At 36.3% G+C, this 27,888-nt stretch overlaps 1 protein-coding gene across 4 annotated transcripts; it reads left to right on the plus strand.

Moving 5' to 3' along the window:
* Positions 1-26,808, plus strand: LOC113498743. Of its 4 annotated transcripts, XR_003401036.1 has the most exons (5): positions 1-43; positions 23,257-24,662; positions 25,100-25,219; positions 25,782-25,836; positions 26,280-26,808. XR_003401036.1 is itself a non-coding variant. In XM_026878879.1 (4 exons), exons 2-3 carry the CDS (start codon positions 23,285-23,287, stop codon positions 25,207-25,209), a joined length of 1,488 nt encoding a protein of 495 aa, XP_026734680.1. In that variant the 5' UTR covers positions 1-43; positions 23,257-23,284; the 3' UTR covers positions 25,210-25,219; positions 26,280-26,808. The 4 variants fall into 4 exon arrangements, 3 of the variants coding, with proteins under 3 accessions (XP_026734680.1, XP_026734682.1, XP_026734683.1); XM_026878879.1 differs by lacking the exon at positions 25,782-25,836; XM_026878881.1 differs by lacking the exon at positions 25,100-25,219.
* The last annotated feature ends 1,080 nt before the right edge of the window (positions 26,809-27,888 follow it).

A 27,888-nucleotide genomic window follows, 5' to 3' on the forward strand; every position in this document is an offset into this window, starting at 1 on the left:
CTTTTCAGAATTGGAGTTACAGTGCGACTTAAAATGTCATAAGGTATGCTTTGTTTTTGTTTTATAACTTAAGGGATAACTTTTGAATACAGCAATCATTTGATTTTAAACTGATTAAAGTGACTGTGCTTGATTATTTAGTATTTCTTTAAATAATGTCAAAAACCTCTTAGTGACACAAGAGAACTAATAATTGGCAAATATGCAAACAAAAGTTCTCGATTCCTGTTCCATGGCAAATAATCAAAACCACTGTATTGTAAAACAAAAATTCAAAACAATAAAATGAAATTTCGGGATCAATATTTCTGTCCGCTTCATTAAAACTGTGAAAAATTAAGTAAGCTCCCACTCACAGGATGTTCCGAAAACATCGGTAAATAACTTTTTGAAATCCCATAAAAGTTATAATGATCCTTCAGGTAATGCCTGCAAAGTTACTCTGTCATTTTAAAAGAGGATTTTAAAACATAAAATTCCAGCTTCATAAATAATATCGCATTGAACTAAAACATAATGAGGTCTATAAAAGTAAGTTAGACACAGCCACTTGATATTGATGCGAGGCTAGTGAGGGAACTTTGATTTATTCGCAAACTTTCTGAGTTATGTTAGCCTAGTCCTTATTAAATCACTTCATTGTAAAATACTGCTATCAATTTTCGTAATTTACGACGCACTGGAGATTCTTAGGAGATACGCAAGTCATTTTACGATATCTCTTGATTTAAGGTGCCAGGATTGGCGGTTATGACATATTTTAAGCTGATTGGATTTAGAGTACTAGTATGGACTGACAGATATAAAGTGTTGTTTCTGTTGATTTATCTATACTTAACAATTGCATTATAAATGAACAAATGCTTAGTATTTTTCCTTCGCCTGGTAAATCCGTTATGAACTACCCGCTGCAGGAACTAACGTATCTAATACCAATATCAGACTAAATCACTTCTGGAAAATACCACTATTTTCCAAGTCCATTGCATCAATGGAGCAATGCGTCTCGATAACAATTATTGTGTGCAGTATCCGCGCAGTATTTACTGTGGGCACAGTGCACACTGGCGGACGCCGCCCCGGGCACAGGGCACCCGGCCACCCGGGCGTATGTCAACCGCCTCGCTGCAGATTATACTCTAATCCCCTTTCTCTCAACTAAGCCGCTTTCATTGCTTTGTGCTGAGACTGTTGCCGAAGCCTGTCAAGTGCCCCGAATCTGTTTAGACTGTGATGTATATTGTACGCACCACTTCACGGCTTTATTAAGTGATAGTCGTACTCTCTTGTTCTACACCAGTATCAACTTGCAACGTGTACCCCGAGGCGATACTTTCAAGATAATTTATTGTGCAGTAGATAGTAAAATGGACAGGATAAAATATATTCTATTACTGGTCTAGAAGATAGCAGTTCGAGTCCCGTTAATTGATTCCGGGTGTACAGATACAGCGGGAATAATAGCAATATTTTATGATAAGTAACAAATCGCCGTGTTTTGTTGAAGTATGTTCATGTTTTTAAACTTGATTATGTTATTTATATTTCCGTTTTAATACAGAACCACGTATATTAATTACGTATGACAAGAAATTCATCTAAATTGGTAACACGTTCACATCTTTAAAAGGAGGTTATGCCACGACTATTTTTCTAAGTATTTACACACCATACAAGTAAAAGCAACATTAGTTTGTCAATCTAGCTTCAAAATGTTGTTCAAAATCTATCTCCATTACTTACTCATGTAACTGAGTCAATTTTAGACTGAATTGAGGTAATAAGTGCCTAGACAGAATCAAATTATTCTCCTTCAAACACAAGTAACTATCTGGGAACTAGATATTTATACTGAATTATACAAGCAGTAACTTTATAACAACTTTTGATGTAGATTCTATTCAAAGATGTTATTTTTATATTCAGTAGAAATTTTTAGGACCACAACTTTTTTGGAATAGGCAAATCAGTGTTTGGACTGTGTTGAAAATGTTGAAATACAGGTAATACAAACTTATTGTAAATAGCTCTTCTGCTTAACACTTTTTTTTCTTGTCTATGATGTCCCAATTCTGGGCAAAGCCTTACCAAAAATCCTTACACGATTCCGTAACAACAGATATCTTCTAAGAATAACCTATAACCAGTATTATCTATTTAGTAGCGTTTTCTGCGTATTAGCGGTATTAGATACTAAATAAAATATTGATAAAAATTTTTACTCGAAAAAATAAATACGACGTCCAAAAAAGATAAAGCGACAATGAAAAAGACAAAGCCCACCGCAATATAATACAGTACAGGAAAAAGACATTTTTCGCGATATCACGTAAAATAACCCGCGCGTAACAAAATGTCAAGTCGTAATCGATGGAGACCTAATGTGGGTTTAATGTGGCCCCGAGCCGAGACGCGTGTCCTGGCATCGCCCGTCGAGATTACCCCGTAATCCCCTTTCTTTGTGCCTAAGTCACTCCGGCCTTCCCTGTGTAAGCTAAGGACGCCATTTGGCCAATCAATTGCGATTTATAGAGCCTTAAAAGCATTCCAGTTTGTAATTTTATTAGATTTTTCACTCGACGTAGTTCTGTGAGCAATTGTTAAATTCTTAATTTTTGGATCACGATGTCGATGTTTACTTGTTCGAACAAACAGCTCAAAAGTGTAGATATTTAATGAATCTTTTGACTAGTAGGTCAGCGTGAGCGTGAAAATCAAGAAAATTGTTAAATAAACGCTAAGTTTGTATGTAGGGATGTTTGATCCTCTTTCTCGCAAATACCACTGAACGGGCTTAGACGAAACTTTGCACGCAGATAGTTCATAACCAGGATTAACTCACAGGATAGTTTTTATCTCAGCGTTATGGTCACGTGGTATCATTTTCGCTTTGTAGCGGCTAACAGCTAGTTTTCATGATAAAACAAAACCTTTGCCAGAGCTTTAAATACCAGTTAATACAATAGATGATATTAGATAATGCAGTCTCCATACTGCCGTTACGGCAAGACAAGCACAGACATGACAGCTGTGGCCCTCCTCTAATCCACACGACTGACACACCGAAATCCTCGTTCCCAATCCACACTGATCCATTGTCAAGTTTCACTGCACTATTAATTTATACTAATACTAATTAATTACGTTCTATTCTTTTGTTTTCATTGTTCAGTTTTTGAATGGATACTATAACAATGACAGTACAATGAGAAGTAACTGTTAGGAGTTTGCCATAGCTTAACAAAATGATTAAAATTATAATTACAATATAAATAAGACCAGGTTTTTTGAGAAACATTTTTCTGAAATTCTATTCATTCAACATTTTTTTTGCACGATTCTTACTCTGCACTGACTTAACAGAGATTTTCTTATTATAAACTGAACTTAATCGAATATTCCTTATTAAATTAAAATGACTGACGTATGGACATTGATTTATAGTCACATTAAAGGCTTATATTCTGCTCTTCTTGCTCCTCGCCATTTTGCTCAGCTACCGGTAATAACTGGTAACGTTTTTGCATAATGTCGTTGATGCTAGCCAGGCGCCAAGTTGCCACCTCATTGATTTGTATTTCTTCCTGGTACTCGCACATAGTTCTTTTTTTTAAAGGTCGGCTTGTATTTTAAGTAAGTAATAGACCCCTTTAGGTACACGCTGTTATAAAATAGCCCCTCAGGTAACATTATCTAATCAATAAAATAATACAGTCGCAGTTGTTGATAGACAAAGCGCAACATCTGGCAGTAGGTCGAACTGAAAAAAAATACCTCAGCTAATAAGTCTTTCAATACAAACAATAGACTTACTGCTTTTACAAAACTCTGTCATTAATGAAACGCGCCGGTCACACGTGTTACCTATTTCCACAGAAAGTTTATTTTGTGTTTTGTTATCCAACAATATTTAAATAGAAATAACACCACATGTTGGAGTCAGGGATGCGTATCCTTAAAATTTGTTTGTCTTAGCCCCTGCAATAACAACGGATAACGGACCGGTACTGTGAGAAAATTTATCTGTTGTTCTGTATAGGGCAACACTCGTTTAGTTTGTTGTCTGTTCGTTATGAATATTAATCATTGTTTTAGTGGCTTGTCCGTCAAATGTGTAAACAATTGGTCGCTGTTTATTATTCCAGTGAATCGTTTATCAATCGCCAAATAATCGTGTATCCATGGGATTTAATTACCGTTATGTCTACCAAAAAGTATTAATTACAAACATTCGATGATTTGAAATTTATTGTAATTTTCCCCTTTCATCTTTTTGCGTTCTTTGATTCGAAATTTGAAGTATCAGTTATAAAATAGAATAATAATTACTGTAACAGTATAAAGCGTTGGAAGTGGACTTAATGGCGTCGCTTCCGGAGTGCGCCCGCGCGCCCCCAGCCACGGAACTTCAATTTCCGTTCCAAAGCTGATTTTCCCTTTATGACAGCAACACTGCTTCTATTTATTTACTTTTTATTAAGATGTTTATTGACAGAAATTCTTATTCAACGTTTATTCAAAATGGATGGGATCCTTCTAATGAACATTGCTGTTGTTTCTTTGATCTTCGAAGTTACTCATCTACATCAGATCAAAGTGATATATTACATAATATTGTATCTAATTCCGCACTAAATTATTCCAATATCCTGCCTAAACTTGAGTATAAACTTAATTGATTTAAAACTTTGGGAAAGACAGTTTTGTTGACTGTGGTTTATTAGATAGATAATCTAGATATTATAGGATAAAATTACTTTAATTTGTCTTTAATACTTTGTACTAGATTACTTAATAAATAAAATATTAAAAATAAGAATATAACGCAATAAACTATCTTCGCTTTTATTTTTAACATACAAATACCAGACATCATAAAAAACCACCATCTTAAATCCTGTAAACATCCAACATCCGATAATGCATAAGATGCAAATCTCATGACAAGGGTTGATAGAAACCCATCAATATACAATCAAGGCCCTCATACCGCTCGTTTACTTCTCACGTTAATACGAAATGAGTAAACCCGAAGAAGCTTACAGTAATAATCACGTTGTCTGGGCATTGATTTATCATTACCACGAATACATTACAACGTAACGACCGCCTGTCTTAACAATCCCGACCGACGACGCTGTGCGTCATATCACTACGAATACCATGGAGTATGGACACGATATATTCATTCCTCCCAGCACAAATATAAATCTGTCGTGAGATCGTGTATTAATCGTCGTATTTGGTGAATAAATTTACTTTTGTTTGAGTTTGCTTTTGCTTTGGCGTTATTTATTCAGTAGGACGACCCGGGGCCAGAGTTGAGAGATACTCCGCTGTTTACATAACATTTTCGTGCCACCGTCTGAACGTTGCTCGCTGGTTTCCATCTACTTGAATTTATCAAGTATTTAGTTTGGTATTATTACGGCTACCTTCCTTATTGATTTTCCCGTTCTTTCTATTGATTCCCCTGATGTTCTGCGTAATTTTATTTGGAGTGTTTACTTTCTCTTCCAAACTTCAGTCTGCGCAAACGTATTCCGACAAAATTTACGATAAAACACAAAGATATATTGGGCATTTTAAAGCAGCGTCGAACAAAGAACAACAATAATAAAAGTTTTAAAAACAAAACACATAGGTGAAACAATTGACCTATTTCACGCAAATTTCGCTGCAAAACTTGGACTGGAATTACACGCGAATTGTTACTGATACAACTTTATTTATTTCATTGTTTGACGCCCTCACAATGTGCCTTTATAAGTTATGCTATTGATGTGTTTACGATTTGTGGTATATTTCGCTGATGTTCGTATACTGAGGACGCCTGTTGCGTGGGCAATGATTTACTGCGATCGATCGTGCGACAATAGGAGGCTCCTCGCGAATACAGGACTACTGCCCACACTGCCGCTTGTTCAGCGTAGTTGTAAAGTGCTGGGGTATCTACATTGTTGTCTACCTTAGGAAGTTACAATTTATATTGCAAACTACTGGAGAGGTGTCGTGGAAAAATAACTTTACAAAGTATTTCTTGAGTTTATGTAAGTTTGCCGTGCCGTCTCAGGTAATGGCCATCTCAATGTTTCCCGCGGGTGTCCTAAGAAGCGACTAGATTATTACAAGAGCCGCTGCGTTCATTTGTATTCTCACTAATAATATATATCATAGTCTGGTACGTTGATTACAGCAATATGGCCGGCATTTATCGTAACAGTACCTACATCTGAGCCTCTCATGTTCACCGGTAATCAATTACAGCTCGGCATGGTAATAATGATGATGATATTATATTACCATATTCAACTAAAATAAAGCGGTTGTACACGATATCGCTAATAGGTTCCTAGAATGTAATGGGTAATGCTACATCAGGTACAACGAAGTAGGATTGCAAAACGCAATTGTCTTTTCAACTTGTAATACAAGAAAGTTCTAAACAAAACACTTTAATGCAAGCGTGTTGTCTTGACGTGAGACTTTGTTCTACATTCTTGTTAAGCTAGCTCTATTAGTATCTATGGAGTAATTTAAACTGCTTTACCTGTCAGGTAAAAGAAATCTACAGAACCCTAAGTGGAGCGAAAGCCTGACTGGATTTATTAAAGCCATAGCTTTTCAAATGTTAGAAACGAAAAACAAAACAAAATCACCATAAATAACAGTACTTCGTATATTAACATACAACATTCTCGCAACAACCAGACAACACTTCCTGTGTTCTATACAATGAATGTATTTCCATAATAAAGAAGATGCAAGCAATAAATAATTGGCATCGTTTTATTTCGTCTACAGATTACATTAACGTCGAATATAATAAGGAATTGCAACACCTATTTCGCATTCAAAATTAGGAAACTCTCTCACTGTAATGAACGAACGGGGACGCCATTAAAATAGCGGATCATAAATAATTCAAGCTCGGGTTTGGCGTCGTTTCAAGACATTTCCACATTAAATTTCATGAGAGGTTCATTTTTCCGGTGAACGACGCGTGCGATCGTGCGCGCGCCCTGACGCCCAGCAAGCCGCACGCCCGCGCCGCGGCCGGCCCGCCTCGACGCGGACACTATTTCACGAGTAATTGACCGTTTTGTCTGATTACCAGACCATTGGCTTTGCACCCATTCCGTACCTCCAATATAAATACGACTTACTGCCAGCCATTTAAGCGCACCCCAACTTATGAAGGCAAAAACACAGCTTTACATCGTAACCTTAAACTTTCTCCGATTTATTTATACAAACGACAACAATGCGCAATTCTCAAACAATTCTGTCTTAAGTATTTCCAGTCGTGGTGGAAGGAATCTTATTTGTTCGTTTTGTGTCGTCGCCTTAACCGCCGGGAGCTCTGGCGGGGACCACTCCGTTCGTTTTTATTTTTACGTCGTAAACCAAAGTCTACGAGTTATGAACGTTGATTTATATGTTAATGGTCTTTGCGACTGTCGAAATTTCATTTAGTCTGGAACTGTTACTTGTATGTAAGTGGTTGTTACTTCATAAGCGAGGGTTCCTCATGGTTCGGCGACAATGTGAAAACGGCCATCCATCATCCTAGTATCAAAATTTGAAGTTGACATAAAGTGGATGAGAAAATGATTGATGCGTCGGCGTGTCCCCAAAGCCATCGGCACTTACCGCAACTAAAGCATTAATTGAATAAACCTTCATTATTAGGCGTGTTAGCATGAGAAATAAATTGGGGTTCATGTAAATCGGGTTTAGTTCATAAACGAGATTCCTGGCGAGACAGATATCACTGTTGAAGTGAGACGCTATGCCCATTGTGTAGTTCGCCATCTTACTTTTATTTTGAGTTCAATGCTGTGTTTAAACTTAACCGGCATTGATCATTTTGACAGTAATTTTTTTCGGTTTGTTCCTGTCTACATATTTACAGAAGCGTAGATTATTCACACTGTCTATTCAATGCAATTTAACCTCGTCCTTATCTTGGCTGTACAAGTGCGAAATTAATACCTTATCCAAGTACATAATGTCCATGTGATGTTCATGTTGAAAACCAAATGCACGCGAAATTCCTAGTGTGGTCGACCTTAGTAAGATATAAAATACAGTAACACGGAAATACTCCCCGAACCGAAAAGAGCCAGTTTCATTTGTACAAACACGCCATCCACTAATTAACCGATGACCTGTTTACGTTATCAAATATTTAAAAGTTTATTATTATTACGCAATACTATGAAAATACCATTAAAACCATAAATATTATTATTAATCTTGAAAATTAAATGGTTGAAAAAAAGCTTACATACGTGGACTTGACATTCTTTGTAATATATGTCACTGTATAATTTTAGTTACTTTAAAATCCAAACTTTTGTAAAGTATTATATTATATAAAATGATGTAACCGTTTACTCACGCGTATCTATCGGGGTAGCCCGACTAGTTTCGGACCCAACCGGAGTCCTTAATCATGAGCTGACGCGGCGGGATCGCGAGTCGAACTACCCCGGTAATACGCGTGAGTAAACCGCTACATCATTTAATAACAAATCATTATCACGATAGTAACTATCAAAATATTACTATATACTTTTGTAAAAAAAATTGTTTTAATCTTTGTAACCAACACACAATTTCCGAAACTATTGCAAACAACTTTTTCTTTTGAACTTCATATCTTATTTAGTGAACGTAAACCTATTTTTAAATCAAGTGTTGACAGATGAATCGTTTGTTGGCCTTAGTCACAAAAATAGACATAGTGTCAAACGTACCCACAGTCATAAAACCGACAATTGATATAGTCGCAACGAATGAAAGGTCAATGGGAATGAAGATCTTAAAATACGGACCTTTCAAGGTATGTTATTGGAATTCCACTGAACACAATCGGGATCCTCCGTATTCCGTATGAACTGTTTTTGACTGGGTTCCCTCGTTCGGTAAATGATTTCCGATGTCGTAATGTGAACCCAAAAATTCCAATAAGAGCAATCCTGTGTTGTATTTAATATTCGATGTTTAATTGTTTTTACAGACAATCGTTTTGTCACGACGTTCTTACGTATACTTCGTTCATGACATTGGCGCAGTGTGAACAAAATTCTGAAAACATCTTTTGTATCACCCTTCAAATTACCATCTCAGCACTGCACAGATAGCCGAGTGTTTGAGGTCATCAAAAGCATTTTGTGATCCACGAACTTGTGTTTGAACCAGGATTAAATACCTTAAGAAGGGAGTCATTTTTTTAAGAAAAAAACGGAAAATCGTCACGTCGCAACTTAAATTAAAATCAAACTACTCTCCTTTAATACACAGTATTTCTAAACGTATAAGGCTATGTTCACAAACGCTGCCATACTTATAACAAGTGCGACATCCCTCATTGACATGGAACAAAATGGATTTTAAAATTCGCCGAACTGAAAGTTATTTTTACACGAACCTAGTACGTGTTCTCTTGGTCTTACCATCATTACTTGTGACGTAGTGCCGCCGTTCCATCGTTAAATTTTCTACGAAACCATTACTTTATTTTCATATGCATGGGGATTGCACATTTTCGTGTTACTGTAAAAAGTGAGTCATTAGTTTTGTGACTTGCACTGTGCGGGTTGACTGGAATATACTAATGGATGTGCCGCTTACCGTAACAGGTTTGTGAAACGGACAGTGGCGTGTGTGTCAGGTATTAGTTTTCATGTATTTTTTATTTTAGGGTACAGTGTGTTTAAAAACCTATCGTGTACACTTTTTGTAAAGGGAATATATATAACAGGTCAATAAACTTACTTTGATATTGCTGCCGAAAAAAATACCAGCCTATGTCTAACAGCTTCTTCGATATAGGCTACTTCCCGTTAAAGAAAAGTCGAAAATATTTTACAAAACTGTGAAACTTTTTAAATAAGTTGTATTTAGGTACACTCGCTTCATTCATATATTTTAAGTCATGCAATTAAAATGCTGTAACGGTTAAGCTAATGCTTTTTATTTATTCTTACGATAAATTCAATTTTAATTACACTCAGTATCTTTTGATCATTTATTAGTGCAATAGTTATCACAGTTTTATTAGGCACTAGCATGCCCATAATAAATCCTACACATAAACATTTAACCCGTTTCACGATTTATTTAATTGTTTTCATGACTTGCACGCGTCCCGGATTGCCCTGCCGATAACATTTTTTTATGTTCAAACTGCGAAAGAGGTTACGACCCTTCCCTCGGTGCATGAATGATAAAGAACTTTTGTATGACTACTAAAGTCCGTCTAGAAGTTGCACAAAGTGAGTTTTTATTGAAATCAATAGTTTGGGTTGTCATATAAGTAGAACTCTTGCAGTTTCTGATAGAAGTACGCTTTATTACCAAGTTTATATTTTTACATTCAAATCCAACACTTCTATTCATTAAAGTACCGTACGAAGCGCTTAATAAGTTAATGACCCGCATAAAATAGGCACTTGTATTATAATCAATGTGTCCAAGTCGTGACAGTGAATTTCGAACACATTTCATGTTACTCAATCATTAATGAATTCATAATTCAACATAATGAAAGCTTAAAATACTTTAAACTCTGTCATTCGAGTGTGATTAATCAGCGCATGGGGCATCACCTCTTAATTTGTAAAGTGTCAAAATAAACAGATTGATTAAATTATGTACAAAGGTTGGTTCGGACGCGAAGGTGGAAAATGAGTGGATTCATTAGTCCACGTGACTTGCAGTGTAAAAGCGAATGTCACCGGCCACTCCCGGGCAGGCCGGCGCGGCGGCGGCAGGCCGCTCGGCCGCCCCCACGGTTTACTGCTTTTAAAATACAACCCGGATTCACCGGCTCCATTACACTAATTACGTTTCGAATTTAGAACGCTCATGTTTATTTATATTGTTTGTTTTGTTCAAACTTTATGACTCTTATAAAAATTAAAGTGTCCAAATTGACTCATTTTGGTTGAGCCACCAATAAAAACACTCCGTTGTTAATTGACTCAAAAATCGACTAATTAATGATATCTTAAGTTTTAATTACGCTATAAAAAATGGAATTAACCCACTACCGTGTTGGTTATTAATTTGGGTTTATCAGATTTAACTTGAAACTGGTTTATGAAAGTTTTTGTAACACCAACCGCTTTATCTGATAATATTTAGCCAGCCAACAATAGAATTTTCCCTTATCCTGAATTTCGCCTTAACAATTTCGTGGAGTTTACCTTGCGTATAGATTTCTATAGATAGAGCTTTATAATCTTTATGGCGGGCTATGAGATACATTAATGTGGGCTTATTATACTCGTATGAGTCGAAATTAACGGTATCAAGTGAATACCAGCGGGGGTATACAAACTACATGGACGATAAGGCCGCAATAAAGTCGGGCCTCATCACACTATTTCGTAATTGGATCGTAAACTTCTGTAAAATTATTACCTGTCTTTACTAGCTCCTTTTCATGACTATTTTATTTGCCTACTGAACATTCCCAAACAATCGTAAGACCAATAGCATTAACCTATTGGATAACATTTTATTGCGACTCAAATTGTTGTAAAACTGTAAAAAAAAACATCTCAACAGTTTTGTATAATCAGTTGACATTTTATTTTAAAACATTCTTTTCTTCACGTTAAAATTACAAGCAATAAACTGTCACCGTATTTTTCAATTTTATAGTTTTTTCTAAATATTTTATCAGGCTCTGTGTGAGCTTAAAACGACTTTTTCTTTTATATCTAACAATGCGGCCCTATTATCTATGAAACATGGTATTTTTACCACGCTTTTATTAGCTACACCTGCATAGTTGTATGTTTTGCTCGAAAGCGACAAGATGGAAAAAAACGAAAATTGGGCAATATATTTTGACCATGGCTCGCTTATATTGTAGAATTAGAATATTATACACTCTTAGATTCGACAGAGGGATCCTTAAAAATACGAGTAAGAAATAAAATGCTTGAACTTCGAATACTACTTACTCTAATTTAGAAAACCATTAATATAAAACCATAATTCATGCACTAACGGTAAAGTATTATGTGGGCACTTAAAACGATTCCACATATACACAAACGCTAAATATAGAACAAATACTCTTAATTAATTGCATAACAGTGCATTCACCGGACCAGTATTGGACGTCACGAGTTACACAAACATCGCTATCTGAGAGGTACATTATCGTATTGCAGTGACTGATTGATGCCAAAGGTCGAGCACATACGTAAAACCCCGTTATCTATTACGATACGCGACTTTATCAGAACCAATTCTGTATAGGACATGATTTTTAAAAGCTTTTTCGTCCATCATGAAACGCCAATAGACTAATTACAAACGGTCAAATAGAATCGTCAGTGCTGAGTAAGCATTTGTAACCGGTAAACTGAATTTCATACGGTCTGATTCAACGCATATTCATAGCAGAATGAACTAGTCTGTTCACCACATGTACACTGAGATAACGTCATTAGATAGCTTCATCTGTCAATTGAGGCATGACCACCGACATATCGAATGCCTGGCATTCGTCGTCACTAATACTGGATTAATTATCTCGTGTTGGCAAGCGGCTTACGAGAAATGACCCTTCGTTACTGCACCTTGTGCAAAGCATGATTTAATGTAGTACGTCGGGCAGTCGGCATTAGCTCGACAACAATAACATTCATTACTAGCAGTCAGCTGTTCAGCTCATACTTCTGTCCCAGTGCGCAAACTAATTTATTCAGGGCGTGAGTTCACAGCCGTGGCTACCAGACTCAATCTGTCCATAGAGGCTTAAATTAAAAACGTCATAAACCTCGTCTGATATGAAGGTATGTGTGTTTAAAACAAAAATACAAACGTCCATGCAATCTAAGCGCCATGATGGTTTCAGTATCTTGTTATTTCTCAGTTTAATTTAAATATGTAAATTTTATTAGGCATAATACAGACTGAGGACTCTTGAATTGCAAATGAATGTGACATTACGTTTTATAGGCTGGTAGCCAATTCGCCGGCTCGTTTCCTTGGAGCTGACGGCAAATTTTCACTTAGAAGTGCCCTCAGATTTAGTGGTATTCAATTGGATACTCATTCGACAGACTTAACAGCCTGTTTAATTTTAATGTAACTAGCACTATACAAAATGTAATCTGGTAAAAATGATTGCGGATATCTCACAAGAGCGCTACACTGCAGCTTCCAATCTGTCCGCTCGTTCGTGAAGCTTTTCGTAGAAATGAAGTCTTCAAACTATTTATCGAAGTGACGCATGATATGCGTGTTGATTTACGAGCGACCTAAAATACTTCTCAGTTTAAATTAATCGTTCTCCTTTCAAATGAACCGGCTACTCGTATAAGTAATTTGGTCTGCGTGTAGTTATTTACTATGGGCTCGAGTATGGGAAGAAGTCTGGAATAGACAATTAGATATCAACAATACGGTTTGTTAATGTAATGCTATCGTTACTAATGGTAGTTCTCAACGTTCACTTACTATACGGTATTTAATTAGATACCTTTTCCGTTTCAAAATTACCTACGGATCTATTTTACAATTGTAGACTATTAGTATACACAAATGATGTATAAATTACCCTTTTTCTTAATTTCGTTATTGACGCGTTGCCGCAATAAATATTAACCACATATTCCTTAGGTCTGGATGTGAATGAAGATCATGGTTTTGAAATATTATTATGTTAATATGAAGTAAACCATACCTACTTTGAAATCTGAGGTTAGATTAGAGCCAAAAATAACTAAAACCCATATTTCTAAAAGTCATTTTTTGTTCAGTAAAAAAGCATAAAATGATTCCTAAAAGTACCAACAATAATCAATCGCAGTAAATTTAAATCAAAATATTATAATCGATGCGGTCTCATCAAGAGTCTTACAATCTCCGAAGACACGATAATCGCGAAAGCATTCACTCAATACATATTTAATGGTAAAGATGAAAGACGGATTTCGTAAAGCTTAATTCCATCGTTGGCCGACAGAAATATGTTCCTTTTCATATAAAACGATCCTGACACAAATCCTTAAAAATGTGTTATTGGGAGGTACGGGCTCCGAGCAATATTGAAGGTAGTCACGCGTTCAACGTTAGGGAAATCTTACCGTAAAATAAATGGACGATTTCATAATCCACGAGGTTATATAAAATGTCGAAAAACTATTTTTAAAACGAAAATAGCTTATGCGATGTTCGGTTAATACTTTTATACGAAAGATTTTAAATACTTAAGAGGATTAGGTCGGGTTTAGCCTTTGTTTTTTCGGAACTGTAAACAATGTTTGGCTTCATTTATGAATTGTTTATTGATGCATTACAGGTATTTTTGTGATTCCTTCACATATCTGACTTTACTTTAAATTGGTTTGTGTGATTTGTGTCCATGTTATAGAACAAAGCACTAATAATCATGTTAGCAAGGACGGTCCTTAATAAATGCTCCTTCCTTCTCGTGACACTTGGGGCGTTATGATTTTCCGAAATTCCAATATTGAGAGAATCTAGGTTTTCTCCATAAATAAGTAAGTAGCTACTTGTAACAGGAAACTACCATATAGGTACTATTCTAATATTGTCGTCTGCTCAATAGCTCTTTTGAGTCGTGTTCAGGTTTAAATTTTTGTTAGTATATCTGATTGAAGTATGTTTTCTACATCGTTAACTTGGACTATTTAAACACTCAAAACTAAGATTTTTTTCTCAATATACCTAATAACACTTGGTTTTCAGGTCAAGGTTATGATACTAAGATGTTTGTAAATCACGAGGTGCGACTAAACGGATTTAGATGAGATTTAGTACAGAGCTGGCGTTACCCGGATTAACACGCAGGGCTTTAATCCCTTCGCTAACTTTTATCGTAGGCCGTGGTATTTGCAAAATATTATTAGGAAAACTATATAATAATAAGTGATCTTCAAAATGGCTTAATAACATTATGAAACAATTTGTTTTACTGTACCTAATATTGGGCAGTTGCGGCTTTTTTTTATATTTTTTATTTTTTCATCATCATTGCTAACGCTAATCAATTAACATTGAGACCATAAAGATAATAATTCAGTCTCAGATTAATTATTTAGGTGTAACATAAAAAGAAATGTCTATTTTAAGTACACCGTACGATATACGTGCCTGTGATTTCAACTCAACAAGGAGCTGTGAAATCTCAGTTTCAGTCTAGATTTTCTCAAGAATAAAGCTGCTAGTAACAAGTCAGTAGATATCACCAACCACGTACAATAATAACGTGTTGAGTGCATATCTTTCTACACTTTCGCCTTAATATATTCTACGGTTGGCTACCATGTAAACTTTGCTCTTAACCTCCCCTCGCGCTAAGATGTTTGCGTTGGCTACGGTGAATGAATATTTACAACCTACTTTGTGTATGTGTATGCCACTTTTGGCAATAGGCCGAGAATGAACAACTAGAGTTTCCGCTCTTGACACCATTGCCCATTATTTTTTCTATAACAAATGTTTCCACTACTCAACATAAAACTACTCTGAATTATGTCGAGAAATATTCTTCATTCTATTTAAAAATAAATTTTGGGAATCTTGGCGCTAAAGCCAAATAGAACACAATAATATGTTTATCAATTAAATATATGCAGTAATTATGTGTATATATACAAAACGTTACAAAACACCGTGACATGAGCATTATACAGAAATTTTGTATTCATTACGGATACGATTCGGTACACCCGCCGCATTATAATAAAATAAATAAATTAAAAGCTTTATACGTGGGTGAGTCAATCCCGCTGCGAGCACAAGTTACGGGATCAGTCCCCGTACTATGTGCTTTATAGAACGACTTTTGCTATTAGTTAGAGCGAGAGAGTGCAATACATTGCGCGTGGTGGTCTTTGTCACACAACAACAGACCTCATATTCAAATCAAACAATCTTAAATGAAGCAAGAATAGTAGACAAACGAGTGTTATAACAATAATTACACACTCAATTTCTTTCACAAACATAATAGCTTACATATCGGTATCTGAGTCCCTAATTTCGGTTGTAAAGCGAGTATAAACTGAGGGATAATTGTTAAGACGGAGTGAGCCTATTCGTTTGTAATGTGTTCTTAGCTTTACTGAATTTTAACGAGACTTGGTGACGGATCGCGGATTCGCGGCATCATCAAAGTGACGGAACAAGGAATTCTGTTAAAACTTTTGACGCGCTCGATTAGTTACTCCCGAGGTAGATTTCAAATTCAAATTTGTTTCGTCGGATACGTTGAATGGTGTTAATTTATATGCCCATATATTTGTAACATATTGAGGTTTCTTGTGTCTGTTTTGTTGACAAGTTCGAGATGTCTGAGTTTTGTATTGTGTTAAATTATAAATGTGTTGCTATGGTGTATGTAAAACATGTTGTATGGTTTTCTCGCTCTAGCTTATGTAGGTGGGTTAGTAGAATGTTCATATTTCGTTAAGTAACTTATTCCTAGAGACTCTATTATTTGTCACGTTCTTCATCAAAAAAAATTCTTTGATCAATTGGGCCAAAATACTAAAAACAGAAGATCATAACTGTATATTAATATACATAGGAATCCTTAGATACCTAATTACGAAAGTAATCAGAAGCAGTTACTAAAATTCTGGGAACTACTTGATCGCCGTAATAAGTCCGTAAACCAAATGTATTGATTTTATTTCTAAGAACCAATTAGCTCCGAATAATAAGATAAGGGCTATTTGGTTTGTAGACAAGCCCTATGATTTATCATCTTCATAGTACCTTGTCCTTTAGTTATTATGAATTAAGGTCACAGTCAACTAAAATTGTTAGATACATGTAGCAGAACTTGACTGCACGGATACCCGGTTGAAGACACCTCTCCAATCCGCCTAGAACAAGCGTTCGTGTGCTCCACTGAATGCTTGTTCTGAGTCCGGGTGTCTATGTGCATGTAACTTGAATGTTTGTGAAATGAGCCGCTACAAAAGGATTTATTGGAACTAATATTTACTTAACGATAAAATGAAGGCAAGTCTTTCAAATACAAAAAAGAGGTTCAAATGTTTTAACTCCTAACCTAAAATACAATGAAAAATTGTATCAGCAGAGGAATGTTATTTCGGAAACCTCACAAACTAAGCAAAAGACCCGACTAATTTAGAAGTCAAATAAACTGTGAATGACTGCCTCCTGCACAGATATTTTCTCACATTTTATTAACTACTTTCTTAGCAATAAAACGCGAAGATCTCCTCAAATGGCACTTAAACCGTTCTGCGTTGAGTGTCACATAAAATGGCCGATAGGCACCGGAATTAACTGTTCACTATAACATTTGTTAGTAATAGTTTCTTAGGCTCAACCCTACTATCACAATTACGTTTTCTTAGTGAGTTTAGTCGCATTTTGGTTACTATCAAGCGAGATATAAACGAAAATACGCACACATTTGAACGAGTAATAATCAGAGGAGATAATTAAACTTAATATCGCGTAGTTTTATGTTTAAACTTTATGTTCTGTCATGATTGTTAGTATTTGTACACAGTGTAATGATGTCAACATTTTTTAGTGTTTTTTTTGCATAGATTTTATAAATTGCATACTCACCTATTGATCTTTCAACCTGATTGTATTATTGATATACAAATGTTTCAAATTTGTAACAACATTTAATTTATTTACTTATTTGTATCCTGAATTATGTAACTCGAAAAAGAACATAAAGTAAACAGAATTATCGGTAAAAAGGCACAACTCATTTCGAATTCAAATCTGTGATCGGCATCGTTTATGTAATGGCGGTCTTTTACATGTTAAAATGTACAACTTTGTACATTCTACATTTAGAATTCTAGGACTTCTATTCATTTTAAGTAGGTGTCTAATATGTTCCCATTTTACTAGTAAATTCGTAGACCTGAGTAACTTGCTCTATATTGCCTCTATTGAGACTTATTTGTAGACCGTTCAGCAACTAAGTGAAATATACAACCTGTAATATAAAACACATTTGTTACTCATTTCATGTTCAAAATGGAAAACGGAACCCTATCACTGAGGATCAGCTGTATGTCTGTCCGTCAGTCCAAGCTGTATCTCATGAACCGTGGTGGCTACACGCTTAAAATGTTCACAGAAAACGTATTTTATTGCCGCTGCAAGAAATAAAGATTGAGGCTTAGCAACGGTTGCTACGGTCATAAATTTGTTGATGGGTGACAAATAAATTTGAGAGTGTGGTGTACCGACTTAATTTGGGTCCTAACCGATTCGATTTCCTTTAACCTATTTGCTTGGAACTTGTAGTATTGCGAATTATATTTTTGCACAATATCAAGTTGTTAATGACTTCTGCAGCTGCTTATATAAGCTAAAAAATTGAATACAGGTAAAGTCATCATTTGAAAGATCAAAACTAGGTACGTGGTCGTCGCAGATTATCATGGACCAAAAGATTAGATTATGTTTTTGAAAAATCTCGTGGCACGGTGTACGTAATTCAACTATGTATGTACGTAATTGTATGTTATGTATTTTGTGGAACAGATATTCCCCAGAAAGACGTTGTTTTGGGGGAATATTATCTATACTCTATACTAATATATAAAGCTGAAGAGTTTGTTTGTTTGTTTGTTTATTTGTTTGAACGCGTTAATCTCAGGAGCTACTGGTTCAAATTGAAAAAATATTTTTGTATTGAATAGACCATTCATCGAGGAAGGTTTTAGGATATATACTATCACGCTGCGACTAATAGGAGCGAAGTTACAATGGAAAAACAGTTATAAATTATACATAACTTATATCTTCTAACCACGCGGACGAAGTCGCGGGCAACAGCTAGTTATATATATAAGTTATATAATAATATGGCAAAACAACGTTTGCTGGGTCAGCTAATAGTCAAATAATAATGTTTATAACTATCGCAGTTATATTTCAATTGAATAAATCAAAGCACCTTTACTAGCAACCAGTTTTAATTGCTCTGACTATGTAATTAAAGCCTTAGGTAATATTATAGAAAGCACTTTTATTCCCCACTTTAAACTTTAGATAATGACGTTAGTTTTAAAATGAGTTCTTTTAATTACTGAAACGAAAATACTTCGCTTGAATACTTCGAGAGACTTCTTTTATCTGCATTTTCAAAGATTTTTTTTGTATTCTAACTAGCTAGCTACTTTGATAATTTTGATTTTTAGTTAAAATTTCTAATTTTAAGTCGTTTTCATGACCCAGTAGTGTATTATGTGCAATATTTAAGCCATTACATATACCTACTCGCACATGTCGGTCAACAATAAAATTGGAGCAACAGTAATTATAAATATGAATAACATAAAATTGTTACTATTTTATAGCGACGGTATAATAACTCTTCTGCGCTTATTATCTAGATTCTATATATCGTGCTGTTAGTGCTGTAACAGGACCCATAAGCGTTGATTAAGTAATAGGCGATGGACTGTATAGCGACATTTTTTTTTCAAGTAACGACTCCGGCCATTTTTAAGAAATTTAAAACTTGGGTCGCGGGGTACAAACATTCAAGTCACACAAGTAACAAGGCATTAATACATCCAGAATCGAAATACAACTTTTTTGATCAAATAAATGCCTGTCCTATGTAAGGATCAAACCCGTAGTATCGTGGTGTCCTATACTACTCGGCTATTCAAGCCGAAAGCCGAGTGTTATATATTTATTATGTAGAATTCTAGAACATTGTGTACTAACAGCCACATAAGCGTTGATTACGTAATGGCAATCGACTGCATAGCGACATTGTGTCATCGGAGCATAGGTTACTTACGAGAATTAGCTATAATTTATGACCGTAGCTGTACTCGACCAGTCTCAAATTACACTTACAGTAACAAGCGAATTTGCATATTAAACAGTATTTCTTTATTCCTCTAAACTATACATGAGTAATTAATACATATTTGTTTTATTTATTATTCTTTTAAAAATAGAAAACATATGACAGACTGTTCGATATAATTGTTATAGTATGTATGTAACTGAACTTACAAATACATCTAAGATCTGAAGGTACAATTTTAGCACTAAGTGGGTAGACATTTTAAATGAAACCCGCCTACGATAACTGAAATATTTCCAGCATCTAGCGGTCTATATTAAAAATAATGGGTTTTTGCTTTGATTAGACATCTTTATTACAAATTTATATTTGGATGTTCAATAGAACGATTTGGAAATTACTTTACGTCGCAATATACTCAGAAATATTTTATTACGGTTAAATCAATCATATTAGAGTCGTCCGACTTGCTTTGCTCCTAACAGGGGTCCTTAATCGTGAACTGACGCGGATGTCGGCGATTGTTAGAATCACTATTTTCTTACCATTCTAAAAAGAAAAATAAATAGATATTCTAATTAAGAGAGTCCGATAAATAGACTGGTTCTATTCCCACCCAGTTGTCTAGTACTCATAATACAAACTTGGCTTACGGGTCGAATTGAGAAATAATGTATATATAATTAATAATAAATTTCACGTCCCTTCTAATAAAATAAATAAGGCATGTCAAATTAAACAACAAACACCAAAAACTAGTCTTATCGCAAAACGTGTTCTATCAGTTTCACAAAATCAAACGCAACCAGGCGCCTAGTGTGGAACTATGTGGTTTATGTAAATATTTGTTTTTCATATCTTATCTGCAACATCTTTGATACATTTAAAACAACTTTTGAAGCCGAAAGTTGCCCTCGAACGAGTTGATGCAACATAACCCGTAGCTAAAATAAAGATACCAGTATAAAAACGAATAAACGGAAAGATTCACCAATAAAATTCACCGTGGTTCTAAAACTAAACACTGTTTTGAAACCCGAAGACAAACTAGTCACTCTAGATTTAGGCATCTAACTAAAAAGAACTTAACGACAAACTATATGATTTGAGGAGCTAACTATAAAAAAAAAACTAACAGAAACGCCAGTTCGTTCGCAAATAACGTTGACATTTAATAAAAATACTTCAAACTCTTACTTAATATTGCAGACCTCCCGTCACCACATGACACGGGTCAATCATAGACTGTAATTTACCAACAAATTAAAACGTGACAAGCTTTTATTAGGTCGGCCACCTATTGTGTCACCGAACACATTCACAACACTTGATACATAAATAATTGGCCCCAAGTACTGCGTTCATGGAAACTTCTTAAAGATAAATTACACTGAAAATGTTAGTAGGTAATTGTGGGAATCCTAGAGCTAGATTGCTAGGGAATAGGAATAGTCTTTGATAAAACTAAACCTTGTTTTTTTGCTTTGTTCAATGGTTAGGATCACTTCAACGAAAACATGAACAAAAATTACAAATTAAAAATAATTCAAATAAATCAACAAACGAACATTCCGAAAAACAATATAATTCATTTAACAATTTGTCATCGCTACATAATGTCGTCCAATCTAAAAAGAAATGTCCGATGCCAATTACTAGAGTTCAGACCACATGAGACCACACTACAAAAAACCTATTATTTATAATGACGCGTCGTGGGGTGCATAGAAAATGAAAACACTTATTATTTTATCGCCCCTTGATGGATGGTGTAAAGCATAGAATTGTAGAATGCTAGTGCTTATTCGATTTTAATAACGAATGTGTCACACATGTATTTGTGTAATACAGTTTGAATTAGATTTTGTAATGGATTTCACGTTTTATAGAATTACTTTATTTTAATGTTATTCAAGTTATTTTTTTAAATCGCTACATCGAATCCAATTATATTTTAGAAGATTAAAAACAAAGTATTTGTTTTGAATGAAAAGCTCTCCGTAGGTACTAGAACGCTTTTTTGGCATAAACTCAAGTTGTCTTATTCTAAGGTGTAATATTGCTAATTTAATGGCAATTCAAGGATACAAAAAATACCCCGATTACAATAATAATAATTAGTAGCATAAGCAAAAAAACACAGTCACGCCATTAATGTTGAATGTAAAAATGTTAATGCACCATTCCGATCCCTTAAAATAATGTCAGCAATTAGTGTCACTAATACCGCGTAACAATAAATTTCATTGCAATTACGACACTATTATGTATATTGCATGATTTTTTAACCCTCACCAAACGTAATATATTCTTAAGCTTTAACAAAGGGGGAGCAGAAGGGGAGCGAAAAGTTTTGTGCTTTTATCATGTGACGTATGAGAACGCAATGGAAATATATGATTATCGTTCCGTTCCTAAATTTATTCTACTGGGACAGTTATATACGATATTATTATTCCCTAAAAATATCAATAATTCGGTGACGTTTCTGGCCAGAACGTGCAGTTGGTGTTTCCATAGTAGAACCAATTTAGGTAGCTAAGAAACAAATGTGTCTCAAATACTAAGACACAGCGAAGTTAGGCCATTCGACGTCGTTTACGCAATAGAGGCGGACCAAAGATCCCTTTGATACGTCTCAAGCCTAACAAATTATAGCGGATGGTCGGTCAACGGGCTCTTTACGATCCGCTTCCCAACACTGATGATGATTTAGATGCAAGGAATATCGGCCGGAAGCGACGCGATAATCCGCGGGGCCGCGTTGCCATGGCAACTGAGGGTATCGCGTCCCGACTCCCGCCCTTGCCACTAGTTCAGGGACACTTATCGTTATGGTAATAAATTGGTCTGGAATTCGTGCAATAACATCCGACCGAGACGCAATAAAAATGTTGATTTTGAATTTTGTTATGATAGTGGATGGTATATGACTGAGAAGTCGTAGAAAGTGATATTAATCGTATAAAAATAACAGAGATAAGTTTATATTAAAGGTTTTGTGTGAAACAGTTACTATACTAATTGAGATTGGAATGTAAAGAGGTTAAGCGTTGAAAAGAACTTTATTTAAAACTGACAGCTTTTATTTATTTTATAAAATAAGCGACGTTCAATCTATCTTGTGTATAATAAAGCAGACATTTTACGTCACATATCACTAAGCAACAAAGCTTCTAAAAATCCGCCATATAAAATGTAAATACGGCACAAAGTCCCCGATTTATTACCCGGCGACTGATGATGATATATCGACGTCGGCTGCTGTGTTGATCGTCACTTACCCTACCCTTATCACGCTGCACGTAATTTCGGATTCATTGCCCTCGGCCCCGCCGCCGGTGTCGGTCCGTGACTTTTATTAAAAAGAAAATATTTCATATTTATATCAAATGTACCGTTATAATAACGATGTTTATTTTTTACAGGTACTAATTGGCTATGAGAGGATGAGCCATGGAATCACGAAGCGCGCCGCCAAGCCCCGACGAGCCCGGGCAGGCGGTGTACGACAGTCGCTGTGGAAGGTTTCCACACCCTCCTACTCTTCAGCGGACATTCGCGAGCTGCCGCGAGACCACACGTCCCCGTCCTCATCACCGCCACGCTGCGTCAGAGCCGGCGCGGCCCGACGACCGGGTGCTAACCACGGCAGAAGTCCACGACTACCCATCTTCGGAATCTGGCATTGCAGCCGATTGCCCACATCCTCATACTAGTAACGCTGATGATAGCCCCTCCTATGATCGCTCAGACTATGAAGGCAATTCAAGTTATAGTCTGAGACATACACCAGATTATCATCACACATTAGACTGTAAACATCGGCCTATCGATTATAATCGTAGTCATACACCCGATTACAATCACGGTCATGGGTCAGACTGCGACCGAGCGCACGCGCGCTCACAGACGTCTCGTCGGCCGCACAGAAAGCATCGGCGAGAAGAAGACGACGGTGCTCAGTCACTTGATGAACGATGTGCTAGGGATCTAGACGAAATTCTACCAGCAAGACTAGCAGCTGTCAATTTATCACGAGAACCACCACCGCAGACATGGAATAGAAGCAACATCGCAGCGACTATGGAGCGATTCGAACCAGTTGACTATTCGTATGCGTATTATGACCATCACTTATCTATGCCCTCGTCGTCAAGGAAGGTAAACCGTCAACGTGGAAGAGGAGGTATTCCGCGAGACAGGTCATCACGTCATAATTATGTTACGAGGTACGGCACCGAAGAAAACATTTATGAAGAAATAACAGATGGTTCTAGAACGTGTCCTAAGCATCGTTATGTCCCCCGACAGTCACTAGTTTCTTTAGATAGAAGTGTAGTCGAAGAAGAAGTCCGTCGAGTAGAATCCAGGCACAAACGAATTTTGGGAGAGTTAAATCTTAGCGTCGAGGCAATGCTTATGCCAGAATGTGAATCCCCCGATTCGGAGCGGGCAGAAGACAGAGACAATATAGAGGAATTATTGCGAGTTGGACCGACGGATGAGCTACTTTCACCGGCAAGCTGTAATCCACCAGATTTAGACAGCGGGTTTAGTGGCAGCAGTAGCGGTGCGAGTTATGTCGGGAGTTTACGTCGTAAACCAACTGGATCAGTGCCGCACTTACCCGCTGTAGCTTACGGCACACGAGGTGCAGGGGTACGAATTCTAGGCGCAGACGAATGCGGTCTACGATGCCCTAAAGATGTCCCATCACCGCGCAGTTCCAGCTGCGGAGACGCAAAAACGAGCAGCTTTTGGAACAAAAAAGCTTGGAAGAAGATATCTGGGTTTTCTAGTTCTAACAGCATCAACAAAGCCGGGCTTACTGGTAAGTTTTTCATATTTTGAACACACAAACATTTTTCAGTCTTCTTTAATGCATGCAAACTACAATAGCTGTTAATAGAACTTTATTTAATGAGTTTATTACTTCTGTATTTAGCTCAAACTAAACTTAAAACATAAAGCACATACTCAAAACATTCGTCGTCGCCCCTTAGGACGTATCACGAAACACAACGTAGTCATAAATCCAGTACAGAATGCTTAAAGTATAGAGTTTCATTCTGCCATAAAACGTGAATGAATACTAGCGGTATCAAGTCATGAAAACCCTGAGAGGATCATTCCTTTTTTTTTATTTGGCCCGCTTTCGTCCGCCCATAGGCGTTTTTCAGATGGACGCGCGCGCGTGGCTCTATGTTTGTTGTTTTCATTTTGGTTTAGTTGTTTGTTTTGTTAACGGTGCGGCGTTTTGCATTGCAGGTCTGCTCGTTAGGTACACTTTCCGGCGTAAGTCCGGCTCGCAGGGCTCTCAGGGCAAGCGGCGTGCCGAGCCCGTCAAATGCGATGCGTGCCTCTCACAGCGATGTTAGCCGCTCTATGGTAAGGCTCTCCGCCACACACATGCCACTTTGCTGGCAGATAGTACACTGGCTTCTTCATATAATTAGCTGGACATATACTAACATTCGATTAAATATACTTTCTACTAATAACAACTATATTCATGCAATTATAGAATTGGAAGTGCGCGTCCATATCATAGTTTGTCTCTTATTGAGATTTCAATCAATTTTATTTTTCTTTTATTTCGCAACCATACACAGCACAGTCATACACATAACAATCTTATTTTATACAAACAAAACTATTTAAAATATAAAGGTACAGCAGATAGAACCGGCCAGGTCAGAAACGATTAACGAAGTCGATATAAAGTTCCCTCATTAAGGTATCGTAGATATTACTTCTGCTAACTTCGACTTAAGATAAGTATTGTTCCGCAAGAGCCGAGACAATAGCGTGCGCTACCACTTAATTAAACCTCCTCGATACGATATAAACTATGAACAAGCGGAAAGTTTCCCTTTAATCCTCCAAGACAAACGTTCATTAAAAGAATATACAATTTAAAACCGTTCACATTGAAATGTCTTGGTTGCAGATGACGCGGTTAGGCCAAGCAGAGCTAAATCCAGAACAGCCACTATACCGTACAGGTTAATGATACTACTTATTACATAGGGACCATCTCCAACGGCGAGTGTCTTGCGATATTTCGGACTAGAATATCAGTTTGTAACGGAGTGCCGAAGTTTTACCGTGTTCGCAACAGGTTGCCAGAGGCGGCTAGGTTTAAGGATTGTTTTAATCGAGTTTTGTCCATTCGTCGGAGGTGTGATGACTCTCAGTCGTCGTTCACACGCAGTTTAAACGTTTCGTTTCGCAGCGGGCGCGCAGCGTATCGTCACAGAGAATAGTTTTGTGCTACAATGAGACACCCGCCCGTGGAAACTGTCCCTCACTTATCATCCCTTGACTTATAAATTTATTAATATACTAATCTAATATCTAACTGCATTTATTCTCATCTTTTTAACAAACTAACCTCAAACTTGTACCAGAATTTTCTTGTAATTTTAATAAAGTTTCCTTGTTACAGCTACTCCAACGGAAAACTGGTGGTGCCGCTGGATTCCCTAGCACAGAGCTGAGGGGCCAGTCCCCCTCGGCATTCCCGCCTCCAACTCCTCAGAGGGACTCCTCAACACCGCAGGCCAGCGGTAGACACCACCAGTGACGTAGTTCGACAACGAGCTAAGAACCATTGTGTTACTTGAAACGTTTAAAGAAACATTCCATTTTACTTCAACAATAGGTACGAGTATCGTTAATGCCACCTCAGCTAGTCTCAAAGACAAACTGTTCTTAGGTGTACCCAGTGTAAATATAGTGAACGGACATTCAAATAATACTGTAGGAGAAACGGGGAGAGTATACGTTGAAGTGATAGAAAAGCCTAAATTAATTATTTGTATTGTTATAACGATCGTTTCATAGAAACGTAATGACTACATTGTTGTTACTTATCAATTTTTAGTAGTTAATAGGTACATGAAAAGGCTGACAAAGTTGAAGAATCTGATTTTGTACATGATATGAGCTGCCATCTTAGCTAATATTTTAATTTTGTCTACCAATTTGGAATTTATCTGCGACATTTTCTATATCACAAATATTTGATAGTACATCGATATAATTCAATCTAAGTAAAATTCGTTCTAAAATGCTACAGATTTTGCCCAAACCATGGTGCTTGACATAACATTACAGTGACATCTTTCACTATTCTCACTACAAGCATTGTCGTGTAAATACGATTTCATGAGCCGAGCTACAAAAAATTGTAAGGTCCAATCTATTTATTTCAACATAATATAATAACGTGTAAAATTTTGTTTAATAAATGTTTTAAACGTTAATCACATTCGGTAAATATTGTTAATAATTGTTAGTACATAGTTGTATATTTGTAAATACATGCGAAAAAACATGGTGCACTACTTTGTTTATAATTTATGTAAATAGATATAAATGTACCTATACAGTCACAGTCGTAATGCTTTTATAATATTTTAAATGCAATCGTCGTACTTGAGTGTCACTTTGAATAAATGAAAAAAAAATGTCAAATATCGAATTTGTTTTGTATTTATTGTGGGATGTATCTCATGTGGTATATTGGTGTTGGAATACATGCCTTTCGTAGTATTTTGGTATTAAGTCATTGATCCATTACGTTTACCGCCGCGGCGTGAACGTCGTTTGTATGCGGGCCGGCGGCAAATGGAGCGCCGGCATTACATGTACAGATTTGACATATGGGAATTACTATACGTGCTGATTACATACATAAATAAAATCTGCTTTCACTCTACGCCAGCCGTCAATATAAATGAGTCCGTAATGTGGATATCGATTCACTGATGTTATTTCTTGAAACTAATTGATTAGGGGCGATTTTAATACAGTCGCGTACATTTTTAAACAGTAATCATTGATTATCGATGGTAATAACTTTTATCAGCGCAGAGTGAACATATTTTGATTTATCCGTTTTCGTGAGACCAGAGCAATGTACATAGGTAGTGATATTGTATATTTTCTTTATATCAGTCAGTGGAGTCTGTCTTGTAACTAATATTATTCTAAACTCGACTGATACAACGTAAAATAATCTCAATGTTACATGAAATAATATTTCTTTAATT

This window comes from Trichoplusia ni, chromosome 11 (genome assembly GCF_003590095.1).
Source record: "Trichoplusia ni isolate ovarian cell line Hi5 chromosome 11, tn1, whole genome shotgun sequence".
NCBI classification, from domain to species: domain Eukaryota; kingdom Metazoa; phylum Arthropoda; class Insecta; order Lepidoptera; family Noctuidae; genus Trichoplusia; species Trichoplusia ni.